Below are 13779 nucleotides of genomic sequence, written 5' to 3'. Positions count from 1 at the left end.
ATGGGAAAGAGAAGCATCACACAACACCAATGCCCAATGGATAGTGGACCTGAGAAGTGACCACAGAAACCTTCCAGAACAAAAACCAGTAACCATACTAACCCTTGAACAAGATACTGAACCCATAATTGCTCCTGATGAGCAGATTGGTGCCTTGCATGGCAGCCTCCACCATCAGTGCGTGAGTGTGTTTGTGAACGGGTGAATGAGACGACACTGTAAAGAGCTTTGAGTGCCGCTAAGGTAGAAAAGCGCTCTATAAAATTGAGTCCATTAACCGTTTGAGTCCATTTTGAATCCAACTCACATGGTCCTTTGTCTGTTACTAATTAGCTCCACAAAAACAACTTCTCTTTTATCAACTTGACAGCTAACATTCCACATTTCAACTCAATAAGTGTTGCTGAGTATCACCATCCTTAATAAGTACTGGATAGGCTTTGAGAAAAAGCTGGTGTAAAGACACTTGGGTCAGATAGTCAGATGGTAAATCAGTACAGTGCCTCAATCAATATAGAGAATAACAATGATTAACTAGAAAATCTGCCCTTTGGAAATTTGAAATGCACCTGTGACTTGGTGCATCTGCCCCCCGTTTGCATGGTGCAGTCTCAACAGCAAATGCCACTTGCAATTTGTCTGTTGATGGTCTTCATAGGTCATACTTTGGGTATCAAATGCCCAAAAACTGAAAATGAATATGACCATGCTCCTTCTTACACATGGTAATATTCATAGCAAAGTTGTGAGGTCTTTTTTGCTTCAAACCCACAAAACTGAAAATTTGCTCCAGCATGCTCATGACAAACTAATGGTAATTAGCTCAGGGTTGGAGGTCATTCCTCGAGCCTCCAAATAAATTAATAACTAAAAAAACAACAAGTGTGTTTAGGGGGTCAATTTTAGTGTTCGTGTTTTGAGTGTGTCAAGCAAACTTAATAGGGTCTTCACCCCGAAGTACCTTCGGGCTCAGGCCCTAAAAATAACATTAGGATGCTAAGAGTACGACATGCAGGATAATTATAAAACTATTATTAGCCAGACGTGTGAGAGCAGAGCATAAGCACTAACCCTTGAGTTTTGAGTATGCTACTGAGTTTAAAACTTTAAAAGACAATCCACAATGAAATGCTAGCTTGAAAGCTTTAAATATATATAAGTTGCCATTGCTGTATATATATACACATACATACACACACACACACACACACATATATATATACACATATATAAAATATATACATATATATACATATATACATACACATATATATATACACACACATATTTACATATATACATATACATACATATAGAGTATATACATACACACACGTGTGTGTGTGTGTGTGTGCGTGTGTATGTAGTATGTGCTGAAAACTCGAATGCATATGTGTGCATATGTTAGCATTAAATGAAAATATTATTAATTAATTATAATTTTTTTTGCTAATCTATGCTAATTCTAGTTTGGACCTTCCTCCATTTTTTTTCCTGAAATGTTAGCATTGATCTTTTCAGATATTTCAGAGCAAATAAATGACTTCAAAGGTTTCCCATGCATTGTAATGGTGATAATGGGAGAAATGTTGAGTTCGTCTCACCCTTCGTGTGAAGTGTCTGGCAAGCTGCTGGTAGTGGAAGCTGCTCGGGTCCCTCAGATCATCGTTGTAAGTTTCTTCTCTCAGTTTGATGCTCAGCTCCACTGCTTGGTCCTTGTGTGGCCTCAGGGGTCGCAGCAGCGTGTCATCGATCTCATTCCCTAGCTGCAGGCACACCAACACCCATCAAATATCACACTGGTACTCTTTGACTCAAAGATGTCACTTCACTCACCGAGCTCTCCTGCTCCTCTAAAAGAAAACTATGGAGCTCGTCGTCTGGGTTGAAGGGCATCTGATCAGGGAAGTTGCCGTTGTTGTACTCAACAACATATTTGGTAGTCGTATCCAAGGTGCTACTAAATGTTACGTCTACCACTGGCACCAGGTCATCATCTGCTGCTGGGAAGACCCCTCCAACATCCTGTAGGACAACCTCTGGGGAAGTCAACAGAATACTGTCCTCAACCACTGCCACATCTTCTTCAGGTGATGCCTCTGGGACAACCTCAGCAGGTGTGATCAGTATACTGTCCTTGCTTGGGGCTTCATTTTTTTCTATGACAACTTCTAAAGGAGTCACCAGGATGCTGTCCTCAGTAACAGCCCTGTCTTCTGCAGGTGACCCCTCTGGGCCAGGATCTGGGGGAGTCACCAGGATGCTGTCCTCATTAAGAGCTCTGTCTAATTCAGGTGACCCCTCTGGGCCAGGATCTGGGGGAGTCACCAGGATGCTGTCCTCATTAAGAGCTCTGTCTAATTCAGGTGACCCCTCTGGGCCAGGATCTGGGGGAGTCACCAGGATACTGTCCTCAGTAAGAGCCCTGTCTAATTCAGGTGAGCCCTCTGTGACAACCTCAGCTGGACTCACTTGTAAGATTTCCTTGCTTGGGGCCCCATTTTCTTTAAGGACAACCTCTGGGGAAGTTACCCGGACGAGGTCTTTGGCCTGGGCCCCATCTTCAGGTGATCCCTCAGCGATAACATCTGTAGGAGTCTCCGCGAAACTGTTCTCACCTGGGGCCCTGTTTTCTTCAGCAATAACCTCTGGGGGAGTCACTTGGACATTGTCCTCAGCCAGGGTCCTGTTTTGTGCAGTTGACCTATCTGGAACAACCTCTGAAGGAGTCACTTGGAGACTGCTCCTGCTTGGAGCCCCATCTTCTTCTGGGATAACCTCCTTGGGAGTCACCAGGATGCTTTCCTCAGTCAAGGCCCTGTCTTCTTCAGGTGACCCGTCTAGTCCAACCTCTGGGGGAGTACCTTGAATACTGTCCTCCGCCAGAGCCACATTGTCTTCAGGTGACCCATCTGGGACAACCTCTGGGGGAGTCATCTGAACACTATCCACAGCTACGGCCCTGTCTTCTTCTTCTTCAGGTGCAGGTACAGCCTGGTCTTGATCTGGGACAACTTCTTCTGGGGTATTCACCTGGACACTGTCCTCAACCACAGCTCCATCTTCTTCAGGTGACTCCTCTGGGACAACCTCCTCAGAAGTCACCTGGACAGTATCCACACTTGGGGCCCTGTCTTCTTTCGAGATAACCTGTGCAGGAGTCACCTGGATGTTGTACTTGCTTGGAGCCTCGTCTTGATCTGGGGCGACTTCTTCTGGGTTATTCACCTGGACACTGTCCTCAGCCAGAGCTCCATCTTCTTCAGGTGACTCCACTGGGACAACCTCCTCAGAAGTCACCAGGACACCGTCAATGCTTGGGGGCCTGTCTTCTTCAGAGACAACATCTGGGGGATTTACCTGTAGGCCATGCTCACTTGAGGCCCCATTTTCTTCAGGTATCTCCTCTGGGCCAATCTCTGGGGTAGTACCCTGAACACTATCCTTAGCCAAAGCCCCGTTTTCTTCAGGTGACCCACCTGGGCCAACTTCTGGGGGAGTCATCTGAGCGCTACCCACAGCCACGGCCCTGTCTTCTGCAGGTGAAACTACTGGGTCAACCTCTGCAAGAGTCACCTGGATGTTGAACTTGCTTGGAGCCTCATTTTGATCGGGGACAACTTCTTCCAGTGTACTCACCTGGACACTGTCCTCAGCCAGAGCTCCATCTTCTTCCGGTGACTCCTTTGGGGCAACCTCCTCAGAAGTCACCTGAACACCATCCATACTTGGGGCCCCGTCTTTTGCAGAGACAATTTCTGGAGGATTAACCTGTAGACCGTGCTCACTTGAGGCCCCATCTTCTTCCATTATCTCCTCTGGGACAACCCCTGGGGGAGTTACCTGGACTCCGTCCTTGTTCTGGGACCCATATTTTTCTGGAACAACCTCTGCAGGAGCTACTTTGACACTGCCCTCCCTTGAGGCCTCATATTCTTCAAGGATCTCCTCTGGTATAAACGCTGAAAGAGTAACCTGGAAACTATCCTCACTCAAGGCCCCGTCTCCTTCAGGCGTTGCCTCGAGGACAACTTCAGGAAGAGTCACCTGGATTTCCTCTTCCCTTGGGGTCCAATCTTTTGAGGGTTCGCCTACTGAAACAACTTCTTGCGGAGTAACCTGGAGACTTTCCTTGCTTGGGGCCCCATCTTTTTCTGGGGCAACATCTGCAGGAGCCATCTGGACACGATCGTCTTTTGGTGCCCCCACGGAGACAACCTCCGTGGGAGTTACCCGGAGGCTGTCCTCCCTTGGGGGAATGCTAGCTTGAAAGCTAGCAAGATCCACTTCCTGTGAGGGTTCTGGATCTACTGGAATGCCTCCCTCCTCTTGTTCTGGTTTACTTTTTGCTTCCTTTTCCGGCATCTCAACCACTGATTTGAGTGACTCAGTCGGTTCTTCCTGGTTTGTGGTATGTGCAACCACATCCTCCATTTCCTCCTCATGTCTTTTGTGTTCCTTGACTGTTTCAGTTTCTGGGGTTACCATTCCAGTCATCTCATCTTCAGGAACCATTGTAAAACCTTCCTGTTTGATTGTTTTTTCTTCTGCCGTCCCTCTCTCTTCTTTCATGGTGTTAGGTGGAACCTTCGCAGTGGTGCCATCTTCCTTGTCCTCATCGGGCTCATCAGCCTTTACAATGAGAGTGTCACTGGCTTCCGTAGTCGTGGCCAGAATTGTCAGGGAATTGACCGTGACAGACTCTTCATCATTCGTGGACATCGTAACATCTGAATATAACTTGCTGGTGGTGTTGATGGTATCTTGTGTAAGTGTTGAATCTGAAGAGTGTTCAGCAGGTTCCTCACTTTGACGTTCATCAACAAGTTCATGTGAATGTAGTCGACCCTCCTCATTTGAGGTGGCACCCACAGAATCCTCTTCTTCATTGACTTGGGCAGCATTGATGAGGACCTCGGAGGGACCCACAGCAGCCTCCAGGGACACATCCTTCACCCTGTCCTTGAGAATGACATCTTCTGTAGGCACTACAGTTGTGGCTTTGGGGAGTACACTGTTGACATCTTCAGGAACCTGCTGAGAGTACGATTCCTCCACATCGTCTGCATTAAAACCTTCAACTTCAACTTCCTGAAAAACCCCATCTGAGGGTTTGTGGTTAAGTGAGTCCTCAGTCCCGCCCTCAATCCCATCCGCCTCAAGTTCAGAGGAAAGTCCAGCACCTCCCATGTCTTTTGGTGGATCAGAGGTCAAATCCACAGGAATCTCATGATCCAAACCACTAGTTCCTGAGACCAGTGGAGGCAAAGCAGTGACTTTGTATCTGGGGGGAAGGTCAGCTGTCTCCAGTCCAATAACAATGGCATCATCACCTGCCAGCAACAGAGACAATCACAGAAAGAAAAGGTTTCGATGTTATATATATATTCAGATTGACACCAGAACTCTCTGATGCCACATGTAGATGACACGGTGCCAATAACATTGTGCTTCCGTGGTTTTATGACGATTTTAACTTTGCTGGCAACATCTTGTTTATGGGTTTGAGGGTAGAACTGATTCTGATAGTTTTAACTCTGACTCCAGAAAACGCCCACAGTTTCTCTGCTCCTCCATTGACCAGGCTGCTGCCCGTAAATAGGCTTACTGATCTATTCTGAGCTGGCGTGAGATTGGAATCAGCCTCCTGCACCAAACGCTCCCTCCACTAAGACCCGGGTGGTAGATGCTCCACTACAGAGGGACAACAGGTCAGCAGGGACCGACATAAACTCGCATAACACCTGGGCTCATCAGGTGGCTGAATGCTGGACTCGGATGAGAGTTTTAGTCAAACACGTGTAAAAACAGTTTCCCAAGACATTTTTTATTGTGAAAAGCACATCAGGAAGTTGAAGCCAAAACAATGAGATTTTCACCAAATTCAGAGGAGGGGCAGAACCTGTGCCAAAGAAGACCTAAACCAGTGCAGGTGAAGCTGGTATTAGGCTGGACGCCAGAATGATGACAACGTGTCACGGATGAGTGTGTAGTTGCGCCAGAGGGTGTGTTCCTGGATGTTTTGTGTTCTTGAGTTCTCTATAGTGGTTCAGTAAAATTTGACTCTGAAGTGTTCTGAAGCAGAAGAACACAGAACATGGTTCAGCTGGAGATGTTTTGAATGCAGTCGTAATAATTTTGGAGGTTTGATTTGTGTATTAAGTTTGGTTCTGAGAATGTTCCTCCAGAGTAGTGAGCCTTTAAATGACCCCGTTGACCCCGGGGACTTTAGGAGGCTGAGAGGTCACACACACACTTCTGGCTACCAGAACCTCAGCTCCTCCTGATTTCATCACCAACAATATTAATGTAGGTGGCACGGTTAGCACCTCCACCCCCCAGCAAGAAGGTTGTGGGTGGAGCCCCGGCTGCAGCCCGGGGTCTTTCTGGGTGAGTCTCCATGTTCTCCCTGTTCCTGCTGGGTTCTCTCTGGTACTCCAGCTTCCTCCACAGTCCAAAGACATCAAGAGGGACCAGGTTAATCCAGACTCTAAATTGACCGTAGGCGTGGCTGGGAGAGCCAATGCTTGTCTGTCTCTATGTGTTGGCCCTGCCATGGACTGGTGACCTGTCCAGGGGGAAGGCTGCTGGGATAGGCTCCACCCCCACCACCCTGAACAGGAGAAGAGGGGGAACATGGAGGGATGGATGGATGGAGGGATGGATGGATGATGGAGGGATGGATGGATGGATGATGGAGGGATGGATGGATGATGGAGGGATGGATGGATGGATGATGGAGGGATGGATGGATGATGGAGGGATATGACTGTAGAACCAGCATGCTGGCTCACACAACTTCCTCCCCACCTTACGATCGACAGGGAACAATAGGTAGCTACTCCTCACACAGACAACAGCTCCCCCAGCTCCCCCACCTCTCTGCCCCCCCCCCCTCTCTGCCCCCCCCCCCCCCCCCCCCCACACACACACACACACACACACACACTTTTTTCCTCTCGGGTTGGTTGAGGTTGCCTCCAGATGGTGGTGGCGCTCCTCAGCCAAACTGCTGAAGATGTCACGCATTCTTCTGCAGCCCAAGTTCCATTCCTCCATAGATATGGAGAAAAGCAACCTCACTGATTTTGTATGACCCCGCTGGCGGACAGCACCAATCACATGTCTGTACCCTGGACGACTCATCAGTCATGTAATTGATACTCGTGTGAGTTTACCTGTCGGAGATGCGGTTGTCTGAATGCTCGCCGTAGCTTCAGAGCTGCAGGACACACACAAAGATGGAAAGATCAACGATGACATCACTAACCCCAAACCATCAAGTTAGACTCACACCAGGTTTGAAAGACACCTTCTTTTTACCATTCTATGAATGAATCATGTGACATTCACTTCCACCAGGAAAAATTAATATTTGGTCCAAATGGTTAATTAAAATGAATAAACCATATCCTGTAAAATATGTACACAAAAATATTAAGAGATAACATATGACAATAACACTGCAAAAAATTGGAATAACAAAAGAGACAGAAAAATGTCTTCAGCATTCAAGATAAAACATACTAAATGTCAAATGACAGAAGCAGAAGACAAGAACAGAGAAGCAGTAAAGGGAAAGTACAAGTATTTTAGGTTTAGATTGTGGAAACACGACTGATAAAAGTTGATGTCTAACTGTTTGGAAGTCAGGGAACAACAAACGCGGCCTGTGTTGCTGACATCTGTTAATCCTTAAAATAGTTAGCGTTCCCCTTCAGATGTGAGACACAGAGGGAGGCAACGCAGCATTTTACAGTGAAACCACCGTAAAAATGAACAAATACTCGGCTCCTTGGAGAGAAAGTTATTTTCTGTTTCAAACACAGTTTTTTACCACAAATCTCTGCAAGGAAATCAGCTAAATACACTGCTGTAGGGCGGCCCAGTGGAGCAGGGGCCCTCACTGTGGCCCCCCAGCAAGAAGGTTGTGGGTGGAGCAGTGGTCCTCCCTGTGGCCCCCAGCAAGAAGGTTGTGGGTGGAGCCCCGGCTGCAGCACGGGGTCTTTCTGGGTGAGTCTCCATGTTCTCCCTGTTCCTGCTGGGTTCTCTCTGGTACTCCAGCTTCCTCCACAGTCCAAAGACATCAAGAGGGACCAGGTTAATCCAGACTCTAAATTGACCGTAGGCGTGGCTGGGAGAGCCAATGGTTGTCTGTCTCTATGTGGTGGCCCTGCCATGGACTGATGACCTGTCCAGGGGGAAACCCACCTCTCACCCGTAGCCACTGGGATAGGCTCCAGCCCCCCCCCCCCCCCCCCACGACCCTTAACAGGAATAAGCGGAAGACAATGGATGGATGGACACTGCTGTAGTTAATTCCAACATCAACAAGCTAACGTAGCTGCTCATCATCACTTACAGCTTTTCAAGAGGTCACAAACAGTTTTAGAATTCAGGACAAAGTCTGACGCCACCTATGGATGCCAAGAAGACTGGTGGTCACCACGGTGTTGTCAGCTACGGGGAATACACTGAATCAGCGATACACAAATCTGACATTAATAGTTTCAAAACAATTTCATCTCATCCGATGTTGATGTTTTAGCACCAACATGATTTTAAATCAAAAATAAAAGTCAAATGTAGGGATGTCATCACTGCAGGCCCTGCGATGTCGTGGTAAAACTCACTTCAGTGAGTAATATCATTCAAGTGTGAATCATCACGAGAACCATGTGATGACCATCCTGCTGCAAACAAAGTGAGCAAGTCTCCCACAGACACAGCTGGGACGCTGAACACACAGGTTTATTATGTTTTAGCCACGCCCCCTTCTGCCAACCAACATGAAAGCACAGTGGAATGGAGCACCAGAGGGGAACGATGGAACCCATGGATGTGTCAGCCCTTTAAGAAGACCAAATCGGGAGTGTGGGCCTCGATGTGATTAGGTGGCCCCTCTGCCTGCAGCAAAATAAGCACCTCTAGCAGGGTCAGGGGTCAACACGCCAGAGCTTCGGAGCCACAGAAGCAACCACCATCCCCAGCAATACTGGGCATGCAAGGTAATTCAACTCACGGGAGCTCAATTCGCATGGACCTCAGAATAGGGGAATATGTCCCGGCTGTTCTACCGAACTTGCCAATAGCTTAGCGGAGTGTTAATGTTCCCCACGTCTCAAGGCTTTAGGGTCGGAGCCCCCAGACTCTTCAGATGAGCAAGAGCTCTCGTGGATGAGGATAAACAGATCAGAGGAACGTGATCAATCATGACCTCTGCTTGCAGGCCACTGCCGCTCTTTACACGACCCTCGTAGGTGTGTTTTCAAAGTGCTGCTGCTTAATTTATTTGTTGAACACAACATTTGCTTCGTATCAGTGCTTTGAACATTTTTCTGCACATTCAAGCACGATCACAAAAATATCGATAGTCGTCATAACTTTGGTCTCAACAGTCGTGGTATGAAATTCTCAAACTGTTTTCTAAAGTCAAACATCTTTCTGAGATTAAGGTCCAAGTCTGAGTGATTTCTAATCATTACCTGCAGTTACGACTTCAAGGGGCTATCTGACTGGACACTCAGAATATTTAATGTTGTTCATATGGCATGCATGCTCTTTTTTTGTATAAGAAGACCATGTTAGCCTGCAAATGTTTACCATGCTAACATGTAGCATTTTAGCTTGTTGACACATACAGTACATCGCTGCTGATATTAGCATTAGCTAAATGTAGCATGTTGACACTCATTAGTTCAGAAGTGCATGTTAGCTTGCAAATATTTAACATGCTAGCAACCAGTGCATCTGCAAGGTAAAACATGAATATTCTGTTTAAAAAACTACAAATTCAGAAATATGTTTCTATTCATAAAGTAAACTGTTGGACTCCAGCTGAGCTCTGATTGGCTGGTGTTGGGATGCCTACCTGCATGGAGGTGGGGCTGAGGTGAAAGGAACACTGCAGCAAGTGATGAAGCACAGCACACGTCAATAGACAAACACAGACAGGCACTTCCTGTTTGACTTCCTGTCACGTCTCAATCTGTCTTTTTTACTTTTATTCAGCTTTGATTTTCCTTTCACTTTTGTAAAAAAAAACATATATGTGTATATGTATATATCTACATATATCTGTGTATGGATATATACATACATAAATATATGTATATATACACACACACATGTGTAGATATATATGTGTTTATATATATATACATAAATATATATACATAAATATATGTATATATACACACAAATATATATACATAAATACATATATATAAATATACACACATTTGTAGATATGTGTGTGTATATATACATAATAAATATATGTATATATGTATATTAATATATGTATATATACACACACCCATATATGTGTAGATATGTGTGTATGTACATACATACATAAATATATGTATATATACACACAGATATATGTAGGTATATATGTATATATATATATATATATATATATATATATATATATACACACATACATACATAAATATATGTATATATACACACATATATGTATATATATGTATATATATACATACATAAATATATGTATATATACACACATATATGTATATATATGTATATATATATATATATATATACATACATAAATATATGTATATATACACACAGATATATGTAGATATATATGCACGTTTATAATTTTACAATTTGCTAGTGCATCAATATCACAATAAGATTCAGACGTGACCATTTCAACCAAAACACAAGAAAACGAGAATGAGACAAACGAATCTCAGCGTCACTGACCTGTTCACCGCAGCTGCCATGGCAACTCGCTGGAAGACAAAAACACATGTCAGAAAATCATGACGATAATTTAAGGAGTGACTTTGTGACGAGAAAAACGTTTCCTTTCATGAATTTGTTTTTGTTTGTTGGGAACTGACTGGCGCTGCAGATCTTTTGTGCGTCCTACCATCAGACATGTACGTGAGGGAAAGTCTGAAAGGTCACCGTCTTTAGGAGCCAACGCTAACATGCTGTTGTGAGTCCGATGAGGAGGTTCAGCCTCTAGTCAGGGTTTGAATAAGCGGTTGAGGATGGATGGACGACTACCACGCTGATCAACGGTGTCATTCATTTGATTTCTTCCAAAAACACAGGAGAAGCAAATCGTCCAACTCACGTTCCTGATGAGGCTGATGTGCTGCTCTGATTGGCTGAAGAACCTGCCAATCTCCATGACGCTAACAGAGCCGTCAGTGCAGTGGCCAACCCAGTTCTGATACTCATCACGCTCTGGCAACTGGTCCCAGAAGATCTTGAAGGCCTCCCAGACAGTCTCCTGGCAAACTATGACACATTTCAATCAAACAGAGAGGCGTGACCCCATAATGAAGTGAGGGGATGGGTTTCAAGTTCTCACGAACCTCACACACGTCCTCACACAAGCCTGCCCCAGTCACTCCCATCAGTCACCAGCAACCAGTTTACCACGCACACCGTTACCTTCGTGGGTAGGCTACGAGCAGCTATGCCAGTGAAACCTAACCTACGAGCATAGCTGCTACACAAGCGAGAAAGTGTATAGCATTAGCAGCTAATGTGTTTTGTACTTTTCTTTTTACAGAAAAAAGATCAACTGTTTCCTGTTTGCAATGTGTCCATTACATAAATAAAGAGTGACACAACTAACCATGAAAGGATAGAAAGCGTGAAGGTGAGTGGAGCATCTGATCGGGCTTGACCTCTGACCTCTCAGGGATCGGCTGCCTTTAATGACAGCAGACTGGCCTTCTAAGCCGCTAAGTCTGTTTAGATAGGAGCTTGAGGGAAACACTGCAGGTGTTAAGGTTAGCGGCAAGAAGCGTGACCCACCTCTCAGGTGAAAGTACGAGAGGTGGTGGGTGACGGCCTGGTCCTCGGTCTCCTGGGTGCACAGCTTGACGCCACTGGGAAAGAGAATATTCCGTTTCCTGCGAGTCAGAGATGCATGTTGCCTGAACAGCAGCGGCACGCCATCGCGCAATTCCTCTGTCTGGTCATCTGCGGGCATGAAACATGAACAAGACATTCGACACGTGAGACACGAGAGTATTCGAGATGCAAAAATAGAGACACCTTAGAGAGACATTAAACGGACAATGGACAGGCGTTAGAGACACGAGACACAGAGCAGCAGTTGGCTGGTCTCCCAGCAAGCACCAGACAACATCTCACCAACCTGTTTCAGCGCCGATGCAGCCCGACAGCAGCAGCAGCAGCCCGAGCGTCCACAGGGACAACCTCCCATACTTTCCTGCCATGTCTCACCAACACCACTTCATGGGCAGCGTCCCTCAGCAGACGCCGTGTGGAGACGGCGGTGCTCGCCGTGCTGCTTCCTGTCAGGTGAGCAGATGGGACTTTGCTGGGACGTTCTAATCCTATTTGTTAAGCTGCTGGAGTGGATGAGTGTCATCATCCTGCTGGACACCGCCCGTCACGTCGTACTCTGCTGCCGCACCTCCACTCCGCTCGTCTTCAACTTTCCATCATCATCACACATCTCTGACAAACCACACGAACGTCACCCTGACATACCAGCTTGACCTCATCACCTTTCATTAAACCCTCTAGATTTTGGGATTCTGCCACTTGAGTCGCTGCAGGTCACAGACAAGAACTTGATACACTGTCATCAAATGATTCCAGCAAACATGGCTGACAGCGGCCGGATGCGTCACATCACGAGTTCAGAAAAATCAAAGGCTGAATGATGCACCCATCAACAGAGCCGCCATGTTGGATTTGACTCATTACAGTCAAGTGAAAACAGTGGTGGCAGCGTCAGCACTCCCAGTTGGTCGCTCCAGCTCACCGCTCAGAGGATTGACGCCGTTTGAAGGTCAAAGGTGACGACAGGCTGGTTTCTCAATGGAGTTGCAATAAACCCCCACTTCCTGTTGTTGGGTTAGATTTTGTCGAGTTTGTTTGTGAAATGTCAAAACGAACAGTCGTCTTTGTGGAGGGATGATTCTGTCATTTCTGAAGGTCTTTGGAGTCACTGCTTCTGGCATGAATGTTACCATGGAAACAAGACAAACGCTCCCAGCACACGGAATAATTCAGTTACAAAGTCATTTATCTCTAAAGTAGGAAGTCGTGTGGGACTATTTGAACCATCGAGGCTCCGTTTCCATTTTCTTTTCCTGGAGGAACCCAAAGGTTCCTGTCTGTCCAATTCTCAGTGGGACGGCGCCCCGCTGCCTCAGCGTCAACAATAGCAGACATCTTTTATTGGTTAATCAGATTAGCCGCCGTCAGAGCAGACGAGGCTTTTATTTTGAAATCCACGTGTTAACTCTTCAGGACAAAGATTATTTTAAGAGTTGAAGACAGAAAGAAGGCAGGATTAGGAGGCGCTGCGGATGAACAGGATGTTCCTGCCAGAGGGGAAGTCATGCAACTGAATTGATGACTGGTCGATTGATCAGCTGTAAATGGTCAGGCTGTTGTTTTTGTTGTTGTTTTTACCTTGAACGCAGAAAATCGGTGTCCTGCCGTCTGATCCCACTAACCAGCTGTAAGCTGATTGGTCGTCTGCGGGGGGGCTGAGATTACCAGCGCACTCTGGTAGTAACCCAGCGACCTTTGACCTCGGCTTACACACCAGACACGTACAAACACACACACCACAGCTTTGGTTCCAAATATACGCAGACATCATTTCATCATAAACTGATTACAAACTGAAACGTCCAAAATCTGTTTTGCATCCTCTCGAGTTTGGGCCGCCGAGTCTTCACGGGCTGAGGAGCATCTCTGATGGTTCTGCCTCCAAACTACAGGAACAAGAGGAAGCTC

At 46.1% G+C, this 13779-nt stretch overlaps 1 protein-coding gene across 4 annotated transcripts in view; it reads right to left on the bottom strand.

Annotated features, from left to right (window-relative positions):
- LOC147272926 (uncharacterized) overlaps nt 1–13743 on the bottom strand; it is a 29180-nt gene extending 15437 nt beyond the window's left edge. For 3 of the 4 annotated variants that reach the window (XR_015115020.1, XR_015115026.1, XM_086202722.1), the window contains exons 1-8: nt 12158–13743; nt 11812–11979; nt 11120–11286; nt 10741–10769; nt 9872–9904; nt 7179–7222; nt 1837–5333; nt 1605–1766 (exon numbers count right to left, since the gene is read on the bottom strand). Coding sequence is in view for 2 of the 4 variants with exons in the window: in XM_086202722.1 (XP_086058848.1) it covers nt 1605–1766; nt 1837–5333; nt 7179–7222; nt 9872–9904; nt 10741–10769; nt 11120–11286; nt 11812–11979; nt 12158–12239 (4182 nt within the window). In the remaining 2 variants the exon portion in view is untranslated. The remainder of the gene's footprint in view (nt 1–1604; nt 1767–1836; nt 5334–7178; nt 7223–9871; nt 9905–10740; nt 10770–11119; nt 11287–11811; nt 11980–12157) is intronic. The other variant, XM_086202724.1, reaches the window with a different exon arrangement.
- Nucleotides 13744–13779: the final 36 nt, after the last annotated feature.

Source organism: Aulostomus chinensis, chromosome 1 (genome assembly GCF_037954235.1).
Source record: "Aulostomus chinensis isolate RoL2024-O1b breed Wild chromosome 1, RoL_Achi_v1.0, whole genome shotgun sequence".
Taxonomy (NCBI): Eukaryota; Metazoa; Chordata; class Actinopteri; order Syngnathiformes; family Aulostomidae; genus Aulostomus; species Aulostomus chinensis.
Note: the sequence above shows the minus strand (reverse complement) of the source record. Positions and strands in the feature narration are given on the sequence as shown.